This window comes from Tasmannia lanceolata, unplaced genomic scaffold (assembly GCF_043159265.1).
Source record: "Tasmannia lanceolata isolate RefF3 unplaced genomic scaffold, GAP_Taslan_0.1 ptg000037l, whole genome shotgun sequence".
NCBI lineage: Eukaryota > Viridiplantae > Streptophyta > Magnoliopsida > Canellales > Winteraceae > Tasmannia > Tasmannia lanceolata.
In genome coordinates, this window is record NW_027518714.1 from 10,678,762 (window position 1) to 10,693,025 (window position 14,264).

General features: G+C 41.2%; 2 protein-coding genes across 2 annotated transcripts; one reads left to right on the plus strand and one right to left on the minus strand.

Annotated features, from left to right (window-relative positions):
• The first annotated feature begins 2,108 nt into the window (after positions 1 to 2,108).
• Positions 2,109 to 6,537, plus strand: LOC143862038 (uncharacterized). The gene is made up of 2 exons (XM_077373031.1): positions 2,109 to 5,201; positions 5,695 to 6,537. The coding sequence occupies exons 1-2, from the start codon at positions 2,120 to 2,122 to the stop codon at positions 6,186 to 6,188; spliced, it is 3,576 nt and encodes a 1,191-aa protein (XP_077229146.1). The 5' UTR covers positions 2,109 to 2,119; the 3' UTR covers positions 6,189 to 6,537.
• A 277-nt stretch (positions 6,538 to 6,814) lies between these two features.
• On the minus strand, positions 6,815 to 13,630 carry LOC143862039 (uncharacterized). The gene is made up of 5 exons (XM_077373032.1): positions 13,095 to 13,630; positions 12,793 to 12,975; positions 7,455 to 7,524; positions 7,280 to 7,351; positions 6,815 to 7,082 (listed from the first exon to the last, which is right to left on the minus strand). Exons 1-5 carry the CDS (start codon positions 13,410 to 13,412, stop codon positions 7,030 to 7,032), a joined length of 696 nt encoding a protein of 231 aa, XP_077229147.1. The 5' UTR covers positions 13,413 to 13,630; the 3' UTR covers positions 6,815 to 7,029.
• Between the last annotated feature and the right edge of the window lie 634 nt (positions 13,631 to 14,264).

The window sequence follows — 14,264 nt, forward strand, 5'->3', positions numbered from 1 at the left end:
ACTATCTAGAGAGAGAAAAGGGTGTGTGTGAGAGAGATTCGATTGAGGGAAGGTCCCAAGGCCACGACCCTGAAAATAAGGGCTTATGGTGGGGGCACCGCCGCTTACCTTTTCTTTTCTGCATTGTTTGTGGGCTAAATTGTATTTTAATATTTGAGTGACGCTACTATGGAATCCCTTACTTTTAAAATACTACTATTAAAATGTGAGAAAGGGGGGTTGGTTTGGGCAGACAACAAGGGAAATACTGGAATTCCATGTGGCTTTGCCTCGAAATCAGGCATATGTTAAAGCTACAACTAATTTCAAATGTTTAGATATATGAGATGCTCTTGTAAATTGCTAATCTTTACACGGATGCGATAGCTTTTCTTAGTGGCTCTCCTTGGTGGGCCCATCCCTGCCGTTAGAGATGGACCCACTTACTGTACCAACAGTGTCTATACATCAGAGAAAGTTCATGTGGTCAGCGTGTTGGGATAGCTTTTGTAATGGAAAAAATTCATTAGTTATTATTTAAATCAGAATACAAATCTGTTCATTTAACCAATTGTATACTAAAAACCTAGGGATTTATAAAATTAACTTGCTTGTGGGGAATTTGCAAAAGAGATCGACTAGCAAAAAGATCTCATCTTGAGGCTTACATGACATAGTGGGGAAATTATATGATGAATGGCTGTATAAACACGTAGTACCCTTCCTCCAACTGCGCTTTGTCCTTTAAACCTTCAAGCATCAGATTCGTTCACAGCTTTCCTCCCCGAAGGTCATCATCCCATCCTAGATATTTGATCCAACAGCAGCTCACATTTTGAGGAGCTGCCGTCGGATCAAATATCAAGGGTGGTACTTCTATTGTACCTCCTTTACGTGTTTATACGGCCATTCATCATATAATCTCTCGTGGTTAGTAATGGCGATTGTGGGTCAATGGGCCATCCCAACGTGACATGGTATGTCCAGGTCACATGTTGAATGGAGATCTCATTCGTAGGATCGAGGCATAAATGAAATAACTTGAATGCATAATAAAGGATGTCTTTTTCATCTATGGATGGTCTAGGATCTAAATGTTAGAGGGTTGATCCTAACCCTCTATGGATCGGAGGGTTAGGATCAACCTATGGAAATAATTTTTGGGGCACAACCTATTTAGGCTGTGGCCCATCTAATGGACACTTTGGATCATTCTATGTGCGGGCCATGCCATACTTTTAATAAAGTGAGGGGTGCGATCATCATCCGTATTAAAAATCACTATATCCTTATCTATCATCCGTATTAAAATACATTAAGTTTCCCCATTTTATCTCAAATTATTATAAATTCAAATATTAATAAAATTTGTTTGGTAGGCCTTATCATGGATAATGGTATTTTATTATGTTAATGTATTTATTTACTTATTTAAAAATGTTGGACAATTGATAGGCCTTAATCTATGGCTAATACAACATATTATAACGATATTATATACTGTTAATGAATTCCCAAATTGTGATTATAGGTCTATTTGACCGGTTTATATAACCAAAAATAATAATAATAAGTGACTATCCGCCCATTAACGGCAGGGGGAAACTAGACCTATCTGAGTTAGGCATGTGCTGTGAAAGAAGGAATTTCATTACCCGTTGTATCTAAACTATTTATAAAGCAATTATCTTATAAGGGATTTGGTAGACTGTTTACTAGAAAGCCATTTCGCAGCTCACTTTTGCGAGAGAATAGCCACCTCGTCACACAAGAAAATCTGCTTCATGGAAGGTGGCTGTTCTCTCCCTGCAAAAGTGAGCCGCGAAATGGCTCTCTCTCTCTCTCTCTCTCTCTCTCTCTCTCTCTCTCTCCCTCCATGTGAGAAGCTAACTAATATATTGACGGAGCAGGACCTAAAGTCCACAACAAAACAAAGATATAATAACTTCCAAGAAGTAATGAGCTGTATAAGTGGCTTGTTTACTCCAATATCGACAGAGTCCGGTCGGTCACCTCTAGTTTTGTTTAACAAATAAAATTCATTTCCCTGCACAAACCTCCCTCGTAAAAACTAAATTAAATTACCCACCTCATATAGAGAGAGAGAGAGAGAGATGCCAAAAGTCGAAAGGAGATTGGTATGCGTAATAGAATAGCATTTCATGCAGAGATGGTGTCTCTCCTCCCTGCGCGTGACGCGATCTATCAACAATCTTATACTAATGAAAAGAAAAAGAGGGTGCTCAAGAGAGGTGAGTTTAAGACCCGATGCAAATACGAGATAGAGAAGAGAGAAAGGTTGGGATTTGGGGCAATGTCGATGCCGAGGTCGAGGCACAATACCACTTGCCGTAAAACAACTACACCTTCAACATTTCTCCTTCTCTTCTTCCTCCACTTCTTTGTAAAACCCACATCTTCTTCTAATCACGAAGCTCTAGCTCTTCTCTCTTGGCTTCGAACCACTACCACTACCACTAACACTACCTCTTCTTCTGTTCTTGATTGGAATCCTTCCGACTCTAATCCATGCAACTGGACCCACATTACCTGCTCACCAAACGGACTAGTCACCGAAATTATAATCCAGTCCGTTGATCTTGCTCTCACTGTTCCATCTCATCTTTCATCTTTCACGTCTCTTCAAAAGCTTCTTCTCTCATCTACCAATCTAACGGGTAGTATTCCCGACGAAATTGGAGACTATTCTGCACTTTCTATTCTTGATCTTAGTTCTAATGCTCTCACTGGAACTATCCCTGTCACTATCGGAAAGCTTAAGAATCTACAGACCCTAGATTTGAACTCCAACCAGCTCACCGGAAAGATTCCGCCGCAGATTGGAGATTGCATTGGACTGAAGAATCTCTATCTGTTCGACAATCAGCTGAGCGGAAATCTCCCTCCGGAGCTCGGAAAACTATCTGATTTGGAAGTCCTCCGGGCCGGAGGGAATAAAGATATTGCCGGAGCAATTCCTTCTGATCTTTCAAAATGCGGAAATCTCACCGTCTTAGGTCTCGCCGATACAAAAGTCTCCGGCACGATTCCGGCTTCATTCGGAAGCCTTGGAAAGCTTCAGACTCTCTCTGTTTACACGGCCATGCTTTCTGGTGAGATCCCGAAGGAGATCGGAAATTGCTCGGAGCTTGTTAATCTATATCTTTATGAGAACTCGCTTTCCGGCTCGTTGCCGCCGGAGCTCGGGAATCTGAGGAAGCTGGAAAAGATGTTGCTATGGCAGAACAATCTCGTCGGAGCGATTCCGGAGGAGATTGGAAATTGCAGCAGCTTGAAGGTGATCGATCTGTCTATTAACTCGTTCTCCGGCGGGATTCCGGCCTCTTTCGGACGACTTTCGGAACTTCAAGAGCTGATGCTGAGCGACAACAATGTGTCTGGTTCGATTCCTTCTGTGATTTCGAATCTCACTAGTCTCTCTCAGCTACAGCTTGATACGAATCAGATCTCCGGCTTGATCCCACCGGAGATCGGAAATCTCGGCCAGCTAAATGTTTTCTTCGCGTGGCAGAACCAGCTGGAAGGGAGCATTCCTTCGACTCTAGCAGATTGTAGCAGCCTCCAAGTTTTAGATCTGTCTCATAACTCTCTCACCGGAATCATCCCGCCGGGAATTTTCCGGCTCCAAAATCTGACGAAGCTTCTTTTACTCTCGAACGATATATCCGGCTCGATCCCCCCGGAAATCCAGCACGGGAGCTCTCTTGTCCGGCTCCGGCTCGGAAACAACAGGATCAGCGGAGAGATTCCGAGAGAAATCGGAGGACTTAAGAAACTCAACTTCCTAGACCTCTCCGGCAATCGCTTGGCCGGATCGGTACCGGATGAGATCGGAGATTGCACGCAGCTCCAGATGGTGGATCTCAGCAACAACACTCTCAGAGGAACCCTACCTCCATCCTTTTCTTCTCTAACCGGTCTCCAGATCCTTGATCTTTCTCTGAACCAGTTCTCCGGTCCGATCCCGTCAAATCTCGGCCGTTTATCTTCTCTCAACAAACTCATTCTCAGTGAGAATTCCTTATCCGGATCAATTCCGGCCTCTCTCGGCCTCTGTTCGAGTCTTCAGCTTCTCGATCTAAGCAGCAACGATCTCTCAGGCACCATTCCAATCGAATTGTGTAAAATCCAGTCCCTTGACATTGCTCTTAATCTAAGCAGAAACGCTCTCACCGGTCCAGTCCCGACTCAGATCTCCGACCTAAGCAAACTCTCAGTCCTCGATCTCTCTCACAACAACCTCGCCGGAAATCTGACACCGTTGGCCGGACTAGACAACCTAGTCTCCCTCAACATATCTTACAACAACTTCTCCGGCTACCTTCCCGACACCAAACTTTTCCGGCAATTAACCACGACAGATCTCGCCGGCAACCAAGGCCTCTGTAATTCCGGCGCGTCCTGTTTCCTAGGCCAATTAGGGCAAGGGATAGTGATTGATAACGACAAAAATAGATCCCGAAGACTGAAGCTAGCAATGGCGTTACTGATCACAGTAACAATATCAATGCTACTCGGAATGGTGGCGGCAATCAGATCAAGAAGATCAAAAGGAAGAGATGAGGAAGATCTGGAAACAGGAAGTGAATCGTTATGGCCGTGGCAAGTCACTCCATTCCAGAAGCTGAATTTCTCAGTAGATCAAGTCGTTCGATGCCTGATCGATGCGAACGTGGTCGGAAAAGGTTGCTCCGGGGTGGTCTACCGGGCGGACATGGACAACGGGGAGGTGATAGCAGTGAAGAAGCTATGGCCGGTGACAATGGCAGTGAACAATGAGGGTTGTGGTGGGGTTAGGGATTCGTTCTCGGCGGAGGTGAAGACTCTGGGTTCGATCAGGCATAAGAACATTGTTAGATTTTTGGGGTGTTGTTGGAATAAGAATACGAGGTTGTTGATGTACGATTATATGCCGAATGGGAGTTTGGGGAGTTTGTTGCATGAGAGGAGAGGGAGTGGGTTTTGCTTGGAGTGGGATTTGAGGTATCATATTGTTTTGGGTGCGGCTCAGGGTTTGGCTTACTTGCACCATGACTGTGTGCCGCCCATTGTTCATAGGGATATCAAGGCCAACAATATACTCATTGGCCTTGATTTCCAGCCTTACATTGCTGATTTTGGACTTGCGAAGCTGGTTGATGATGGGGATTTTGCAAGATCTTCCAACACCCTTGCCGGTTCTTACGGTTACATTGCTCCTGGTTGGTCTCTTCTTTCATTTACTTGAGTACTTTGGAAACATAAAAACTGTCTTAGATGATGACCAAAATACTCTTTTTCAGGTTTAAATTCTAATTATTCCATCTCCATCACCCCTTAGATGATGAATTACACAGTCGGTAGTGTTATTTTGCTAAATAGAGCAAAGATCTGACTTTGTTAGAGGGTAAACGACACAGAACAGCTTATTATGAAGTTGTGATCAAACCCCCATTTTAAGGGAATTGACAGATACACCCATATACATTATGAACATCTCGAGTTTAAACTTTAAATAAATAGATGGCTACATCTATCGAGAAGGTGTAAATATCAGTTCCCTTTTATCCAAATTGATGAGCAAGCCCTTGAATTAGAGGCCAATGTAAAGAGTTGCTATGGTTACTTTGTTTGGTATTTGTTTTCAACTCGAGTCCTTTGGTTTCCTTATCACTACATAACAAAGCATTTTACATTCTTGTCTCTGTGTTGCAGAGTATGGGTATATGATGAAGATCACAGAGAAGAGTGATGTGTACAGCTATGGAGTGGTGGTATTGGAGGTGTTGACAGGCAAACAACCCATTGATCCAACAATACCCGATGGCCTCCATGTGGTGGACTGGGTGAGGCAGAGGAAGGGAGGTATTGAGGTCCTTGATCCAAGTTTGCGTGGTCGGCCAGAATCAGAGGTGGAAGAGATTTTACAGGCATTGGGTGTGGCTTTACTCTGCGTCAACCCCTCACCTGAAGAAAGACCAACCATGAAAGATGTAGCTGCTATGCTCAAAGAGATTAGGCATGAAAGAGAAGAGTATGCCAAGGTGGATGTTCTCCTCAAGGGGTCCCCTGCAACCCACCAAGATGACACAAAAGGAGGACCCACAACATCGTCATCATCCTCCTGCCAACAAAGCAATAATACCAGCTTCTCTGCCTCATCCCTTCTATATTCTTCATCTTCTATTGCTAAGCCAGCCTTCAAGTAATCACAATTTTCGCAGTTGGATAAAGATCCTTCTGGGTTTCTCTTTGGCTACTCCCATTAAAGTAAGTAATGGAAGTTGTAAAAAAGGAGGCTTGTAATAATGGTGTGATCATAGAACGCACACGAAGGCGTGCGTAATTGCATGAGAAGTTGTTAGATGGAGACATGGTGATTGAAGAACACCTTGTCACTTCAAATCCAGAGGGAACATCTACATTCTGATATGTATGCGGTTCTTCTTTTATTTGACCTAGTTGTGATGTAATGCTTTCCTAGTTTATTGATATATAAAAGTCTCTGTAAATTTAATGGAAGTTTTGTAATAAAATCGATTGGCCTGTTTAATTTAAGGATTTTCTCTTTCCATTTTATGGCATTTCTACAACTTTGCCTTCCCATTTTCCATTTGGTTCATTTAAAGTGTCAAACAGACTCAACACAGGATCCCTTTTCATGGGCCCAATATGGTCCCACCAATGAACCAGAGCACTACAGTTTGGGCTCGTACCACCAGCCTTCTCTCCTTTCCCATTTCCATTTTTCCCGTTTTCCCTACTTCAAATAGTTCCAGACTTCAAAATTTTGGAAAGACAGGAACATATATCATCATGTTACGAGTGGCGGGCATACCGAATACTTGTTACGAAGTTGCATATCGAATACTTGTTACGAAGTCCTTAGTACAAAGTCCTCTATCTCTCAATGTGCAAGACATGTTCATATTTATGTACATAGATTAAAAGCAAAAGCACGGCCTCTAATTTATCACCTGCACACCAACTGATGCACGCATAGAACTCCCTCCAAAATGCTTGGAAAATGTCAGCTGTGAACACAGAAACTCATGCCGGCAAGCCCTCCAGTGCCCGGAAAATGTCAGTGCGAGTAACCATGCCTGTTTTAACATCCCAAATGAGTTGTCTCCTTCAACTAAAAAGACTATTCAGAGAATAACTTAACAAGCTAAGCGTGGGGAATTAGCATCGACACATCTCTCTACGTATAACTAGCAAAAGGAACTCAATTTTAATTAGCACCCCTAAAACGTAGGAGGGGGTTTTTGCTTATATATTATATAGGATGGATTCTCACCTAAAACTTGGCCTTCTTTGTTCACTATTGGTATCCTGTGGATCTTCTCCTTGAGCATCAAAGCTGCAGCATCTGAAATGATATGGACGAGGAGTCTCCTTCAGTAACCCAAGCTCAAGCGATCCTCATCATAGAAAGAAAAATGAACTGGAGGTAGGTAGGTAGAAAACATTACCCAAAACTGTTTTGTCAGGTGAGAGTGTTATGGCAGGAGATGACAAGACTTCCCCCACCTTAGACTTGAGCTTCATAAATATAAATGGTAACAGCAAAAGAAATACATCATCGATATCAGATATTTAAGGATTGTCAAGGAATAAGAAAACATAGGCAACAAGACTAACAAAACTCAAACTCAAACTTGGGATACTTCCTTAAGAATGGACTGTCGATAGTCCACACATCTAGATACAAGGATTGTTCCTTTCAACTCCTAAAAAGCTTTTAGAAATTTAGCATCAGATCATCATTGTTAAATCACACGATTTACAATTAAAACTCCTATAATCTGATTCTATTCGCATAGAAAAACTATTAACAATACAATTTGAATCCTACTTGACAAGAATTGCACCAAAATGCAATTGCGTCCACAGTCAGCATTAAGTACCCACGACCAAGTACTTAACTAATAATGGAATTTTCCATTTTGAACTCTGACATCTACTTTTGGAATTTATGACCATCAGTGATCAGTGACAATCAGAAACATTGGATTTGTGATTGGTGATCCAAGAGAAAGCAATAATCAGTGCTCATGACGGTTTTACCCGCAATGGAAAACGATTGGAACAACTGAACTTGGAAATGGGTGGTCATGTTGAAACAAATAGTTGAGAAAAGTAAAGCTTCTAACAAAAAATGAACCATCATGTCCTTTTTCCAATCCAAAATGGTGCAAAAAACCATAGCATGATGCTGACTGCCCCAGAAAATGCGGATGAATTATTCTCTGTTGGGGAACTGAGTATTCCTCTATCGCCAAAGAGACCAGATGGTATGCAGGTTGATGGTCCAAGGTCCTCAACTGACCAAAAATCAACATGCTGACACTCATGCAGATGCTCGAGGTACCTGAAGAATTAGAACAGCGGAGGACTGTGATGCCAGATCCTCATCAGAGAACACATTCTATTCGTCCGTTTGCACCTAAATCTCCATATCAAGAAGAAACCTAGATACTCTGAGGAATTGGTTGTTCAAGCAAGTCCTGAATTGAGGATGAGCCCATAACTCAATTGGAAGATGCTTTGTGCCGCAACATTCAGGTCAACAGTCATCCATAACTTCCCTTACAAAATGAAATATTGAACAATAATAATGTACAAACATGAAGAATCTTTGAATCACTTAATGGTACATTTCCCCTTCTCACATCAACTATGGTAGGCTACTATCCATTTGTTTTGGTCTGTCATGGGTACTCTAAAGACCGATCAAGAATATTTTGCTGCATTGGTGTGTGTGTGTGTGTGTGGGTGTGTCCTCCCCCTAACCAGATGGGTGAAACTCAACTTTGATGGAAGCTCAAAAGACAATCCTGGACATGTGAGCATTGGTGGAATCACACGAAACTCTAGTGGAAGGTTGATTCTTCCCTTTTCAGGACTAACGGAGTGTATGGCACTAACGAGGGGGAAGCAAGAGCTCTTCGGTGGGGTTCGGGAATGTATTGATGCAGGCCAGGGAAGAGAAATAGAAGAAAGAGGAAAAAAGAGAAGAAGAGGAAGACAGGAGAAGGAGAAGAAGAACACGAGAAGAAGAGGAGATGGAGAATAGAGGAGAAAAAGAAGAATAAGAAATCTGCAGAGGGGAGAAATCAATCAATCTTTAATAATCCAAAACTAAAAATCCCCAATAAATGTGGCCTATTTATAGGCAATTGAAATAAAATTCCATGGAAAATAAAAGCCCTAAAACTAAAAACATAAAAATAAAATCCTAGAAACTAAATAACATGGAAATAAGAATCCTAGAATCTAAATAACATGGAAATAAATCCTAATGGGCAAATATGCCCCTTATTGGGCCTACAATCCGCATCATTCTCCCCCACTTGAAAAGAACTCGCCCTCGAGTTCTAGTCCGTCCGGATAAAAAATGTAGGCAACCCACTCAAGCAGTAGGAGTCGTAATTCGTCGGAGGCATTCTTGATGCCTAATACTCGTGACAATCGTGATAATAGTCGGAAATGCTGGTAGAGCGATAGGGAAGAAATCACCCATGTAGAATCAGAAGAACGCAAACCACTCCTCTAGGTTCTGGAAGCTTAATTTCGACGATGATATTATCGGTAATCCAGGGTCGTTGAGTGTTGGTGGTCATCTTAGATACGATGATAACAAGACTACTTGGACATTTTCAGAGCTTATTGGTATTTAGGATTCAAATGAAGGGGAGGTTCTTGTGCTCCTTCATGCTTCTCATCGTATCCATCAGGAGCAGCTTGATCATATCATTGTTGAGGGAGACTCCCTCAATATCATTGGGTGGCTGGAGGAGAATAACTTTCCTTGGAGGTTTGCCGATTATTTGGATGAGATTATTTATTTGCTTGGAGGGTTGATATAGTTGCGAGTCATGTGTGGAGGTATGCGAATAGTGATGCAAATCACTTGGCTAGGTATTGTCTAGGCACAGATCAGATCACGTTCTTTGATTTCCTCCCTCTATTAGGTTGAGGTATTATTGTCTTGATGCTTCGTTTTTCTTTGTTTGTTTTGCTCTTGATTTAGGTTTTGTTTGTTGTTTTCTTTGGCCGTTTGCAGTGACCTTCTCGGTACCCTCTTTTGCCTTCGGGATTTTTATGAATTGTCCATTTTTATTTTTTTTATTTTTTTTTATTTAAGAAAAAAAAAAAAAAAAAAAAAACTTCTCCTGGTAGCATACTGGATGCCAATAAAGAGCCCTACAAAATGTTATTAATTTATCACCTGTCTAGAAACCCGAGGTTCGCCTGACCCACAATATTCAGATCATTTCACTCATAGTAGTACTAAAAACAAGGCAACCAAAGGCAAGAAAAGAGAAGCTCACCTTCTTTCAATTTTTCAAAACTCGTCAATCATCGACTCACCTAATTCGATTCGGTTTAACCTTGGCCGAGTTCTAGTCCGAGTCCAAGTTTTCCCCTATCAAGTCAATCAAAGCCTCTTTCACTTGCTCAAGCAAGTGAAAAATTGACAGCATCAATCATTGAATCGGCTGAGTTGACTCATGTTTACCTTGCGTGTTGTGTTTGGGTCAGAGTACATAAACACTGCCTTGTTCAAGTAGAGCTCTTAGAAATGTGTGCATTGCTTTTTCTTAGATGAGACGTGTGTGCATTGCGGGGTATGGGCAGATCTGTCATAGCAGGCTTGAACAATCACAAGAGAATAGGGTGACTGAGAGACACTTTAGAATATGCACCTAGTTCTAAATAGAAAAATTCCCTCACAACATCTTGATACAAGTTTTTTTCCTGACCCCACAGAGGGGATCCATACGTTTTATGGGGTGCATGTTCTACAAAAGAATATCACATAGTTAACTAAGATGATTAGCAGCTGCCCTATTTCCTCAATGCAAGATACTTGAAAAAGGAAGCCTACTACAATGATTATAAATTATCTTGATGAAATATGTCCATGTGCATAAGTCACGACATTGGTACATGCACTTCACTGCACCAGCTTTATATATCTTTATTTGTTTAATGCTGAGATTAAGAACAATCCTCACAGGGAGGCAGAAATTGCTATCCCCTTCTAAACTTTTTTGGATAAAAGGATTAGTATGATAGTGATCCACATCCTTCAAACCAAAGGTAGGAAGACATGTAGCCATTATGTATCAAAAATTATGGCATGCACAAATAATAAAGAAAATTCATAAAGCAACTTGAGACACCATATAGCCATAATGTAGCAAAAAATAGGACACAATGTAAATATTAAAGAAAATGCTCGAGCAATCTAGACCTTACTGCTCTGGGTTGCCATAGTAAGTCCCTATGGTAATAAACAGCAGGCTAACCCTTGAAATCCCACTAAAACTCTCTCTCTCTCTCTCTCTCTCTCTCTATATATATATATATATATATATATATATATATATATATACTCTCTCTCTCTCTCTCTCTCTCTCTATATATATATATATATATATATATATATATATATATAGAGAGAGAGAGAGAGAGAGAGAGAGAGACATTTCCATTGCAAATCCTTATGGTAATAAAACAGCATATTAACACTTGAGATCCCACTCTGCATCAAAGGATACAAGCAAACTTGTTTGAAGTCTTCCAATGTACGAACAACTAAGAAAAACCTAAAGGGTGTGTTTGGTACGCGGGAATAGGTAACATGAATCGGTATCTGATTTCTTTTTGGCCAATTAAGGCGTTTGGATGTAACGAGCGTGGGAATAGGAGGACTGTCGGCGGAATGTTTGGAGGAATTTTTGGCCGAACTTGATACCCGCCCCAAGAGGTGGTATTGTCATTCTGGGAAACAGACACATACACTCTCTCTCTCTCTCTCTCTCTCTCTCTCTCTCTCTATATATATATATATATATATATATATATATATATATATATATATATATATATATTCAATCCTTCGAAAAGAAAGGAGAGATCTTTGCTAAAATCTCTCAAAAAGCTCTCCTAAATCCAACCCAAGATATCTCTCTATACATCTGCGTCTCTCTTTCCAAAATCCCTTCTATTCAATCCGGCCAAAACCCAGCGCAAAAATAAAGAGGAGAGATATTTGGTAAAATCTCCCAAAAAAATCTCCAAAATCCAACCCAAGATCTCTTTCCTTCATCTCTCGAAAATATATCTCCCTATTCAATCCTACGAAAAGAAATGAGGGATCTTAAATAAAATCTCTCAAAATGCTCTCTTTTTCTAATGTGGGTTTATATTAATTTGAGTTACCTTCCTTTTTAGCACATTGTAAAAGCAGATGAAGAAGAAGAGAAGCAACATCAAAACCAACACCTAGTACTAAAGCAAAATTCAATTACCTAGGAGCAAGCAATACTTAGATATGTATAGTTTTGATCACTTATCCAGAATAATCTACAGAATTAATTTAGAATCCAAGTACTTTGTGGCCAACCGATAGAGCTATGCCATCTTTGTAACAAATTCCACATCTGCAAGTCAAAGGGGCTGATCTCCATGGGGAAAGCAAGCTGGGGTTTACCTTATCTCCCGATTGGCTTTCTATCGAGATCCTCATCAAGAACAGCCCCAATGTGTAGGGTATGTTATACAAGCAGGGTAGCTAATCCTTGGGATTTATTCAAGATAAAATTATCCAAGCAGGGAAGCCAAATTCATGAACATCTTAGGAGAAGAGCCCTAAAAGAGGTGATGCATAAACTTCTTTTAATATAATCTCATGCTTCAATTTGTAAAATCCACAAAAACAGTCTGTTAATTCGAGATTTCAAAAACGAAATTGGAACACCTAGAAAGGCAAAACAGAGATAATAGGAAGGGATAACTAACCCCATCTGAAGCTTTAGCAATGTCTTTCTTGGAAATGACTCCAATGCATCTCAACCCCTCATCAATCACAGGAAGCCCTGAAACCATCTGGAAGTGATGATCGATCTCGTCCAGCGTCTGATCTGCAGTCGCTGTCCGAATTACAGTGGACATGACCTCACCCAGAAGAGCAGAAGGTTGCATCTGCACAAAAATCAAACAATTAGAAAACCCATCATACGTCCATCGATCCTAATCAACAACACAACACCAAAGAAAAATAGATTCAGAAAAAAAAAAAAAAGAAGAAGGCAGAAATGAACCTTTTCCTTGAAGATCTCGGGCTCCAAATATGCTCTTAAATCATCATAGCTGAGTAGCGAGAAATTCTCAGGCCATTCTCCCGAGATGATCCCTTCAGGATTCTCGTTGAGCTCAACCCGATCAACCGAAGCCGATGCCTTTTGCAGAAGAAAACCATCCCTCTTCATCCTCCTACTCTGGGAAACCAAAATCCTGTTACAGGGAATAAAGCTAGCCGTTACAGAGAAAGCTAGGGTTTTGATGTTTTTTGGTGGTGGTGTTGTTGTTGGAGAGATGAGAAAATGCAAGACTCCATGTCCAACAGATCCACAAGCCATTCTCTCCTGTTCTTCGTTTATCTGAGAGTGACTCAATTGTAAGGAAGAAATAATGGAGAATCGATCCTCCTCTGTTGCTCGAACTTCCGAGAGAGAAGATAGAGATTCCTCTGTCTTGTCAGGTGCGTTTCATGTGAGTTGAATTTATTTGTTTCGATAGTAGCTTCCTAAAACCGGGATAATTATCACAACTTGCTTTCGTATTGGCTGTCGATAGGATGTTGGGAATTTTATCAGAGATAATTTAAGGGAAGTGATATATTCGCCCCCATTTCTTCACCGGGCCACCCTCTCTGTGTATTTCTGAATACTTCTTAGTTTTTATACTACAACTAGGGGTGGCAAAATTGGCCGAACCGAACCGGAACCGAGCCTAAACCGAACCGAAAATTCGGTTTCGGTTTGGTTCGGTTTGGGGATCAAACCGAACCGAAACCGAATATTTCCAATTATTATGAGTAAGGGGTGGCAAAATTGGCGGAACCGAACCGAAACCGAACTGGAAATTCAGTTTTGGTTCGGTACCAAACCAAACCGATTCAAATTTCGGTTTGAGGGTCGAACCGAACCGAAACCGAACCATTGCCACCCCTAACAACGAGGTGGCAATTGACAAGTAACATAAGGAAACGGAGATCGCGTTCGTAAGATCGAGGCATGGGAAGAATCGATGGTGTAAAAGACATCTATCTAATAAACCCTTGATCAAGGGTCGAGATCAGATAGTGAAGTTGGTACCAAACAAGATTCAGAGATCTGATGATCAACGTCGACGGTGCCATGGTGGGGTCCATGCGGTAGAAATTGAAATTTGGGTGTGCATCCAACAAAAACGGGGCGGAATTGACACCA

Coding starts and splice junctions, on each gene's coding strand:
- LOC143862038 (XM_077373031.1), top strand. CDS start 2,120: ATGCGTAATAGAATAGCATTTCATGCAGAGATGGTGTCTCTCCTCCCT. Junction 5,202..5,694: donor TTACGGTTACATTGCTCCTG/GTTGGTCTCTTC, acceptor TCTGTGTTGCAG/AGTATGGGTATATGATGAAG.
- LOC143862039 (XM_077373032.1), bottom strand. CDS start 13,412: ATGGCTTGTGGATCTGTTGGACATGGAGTCTTGCATTTTCTCATCTCT. Junction 7,352..7,454: donor ACCTGACAAAACAGTTTTGG/GTAATGTTTTCT, acceptor ATATCATTTCAG/ATGCTGCAGCTTTGATGCTC. Junction 7,083..7,279: donor CAAAGAAGGCCAAGTTTTAG/GTGAGAATCCAT, acceptor ATGTTAAAACAG/GCATGGTTACTCGCACTGAC.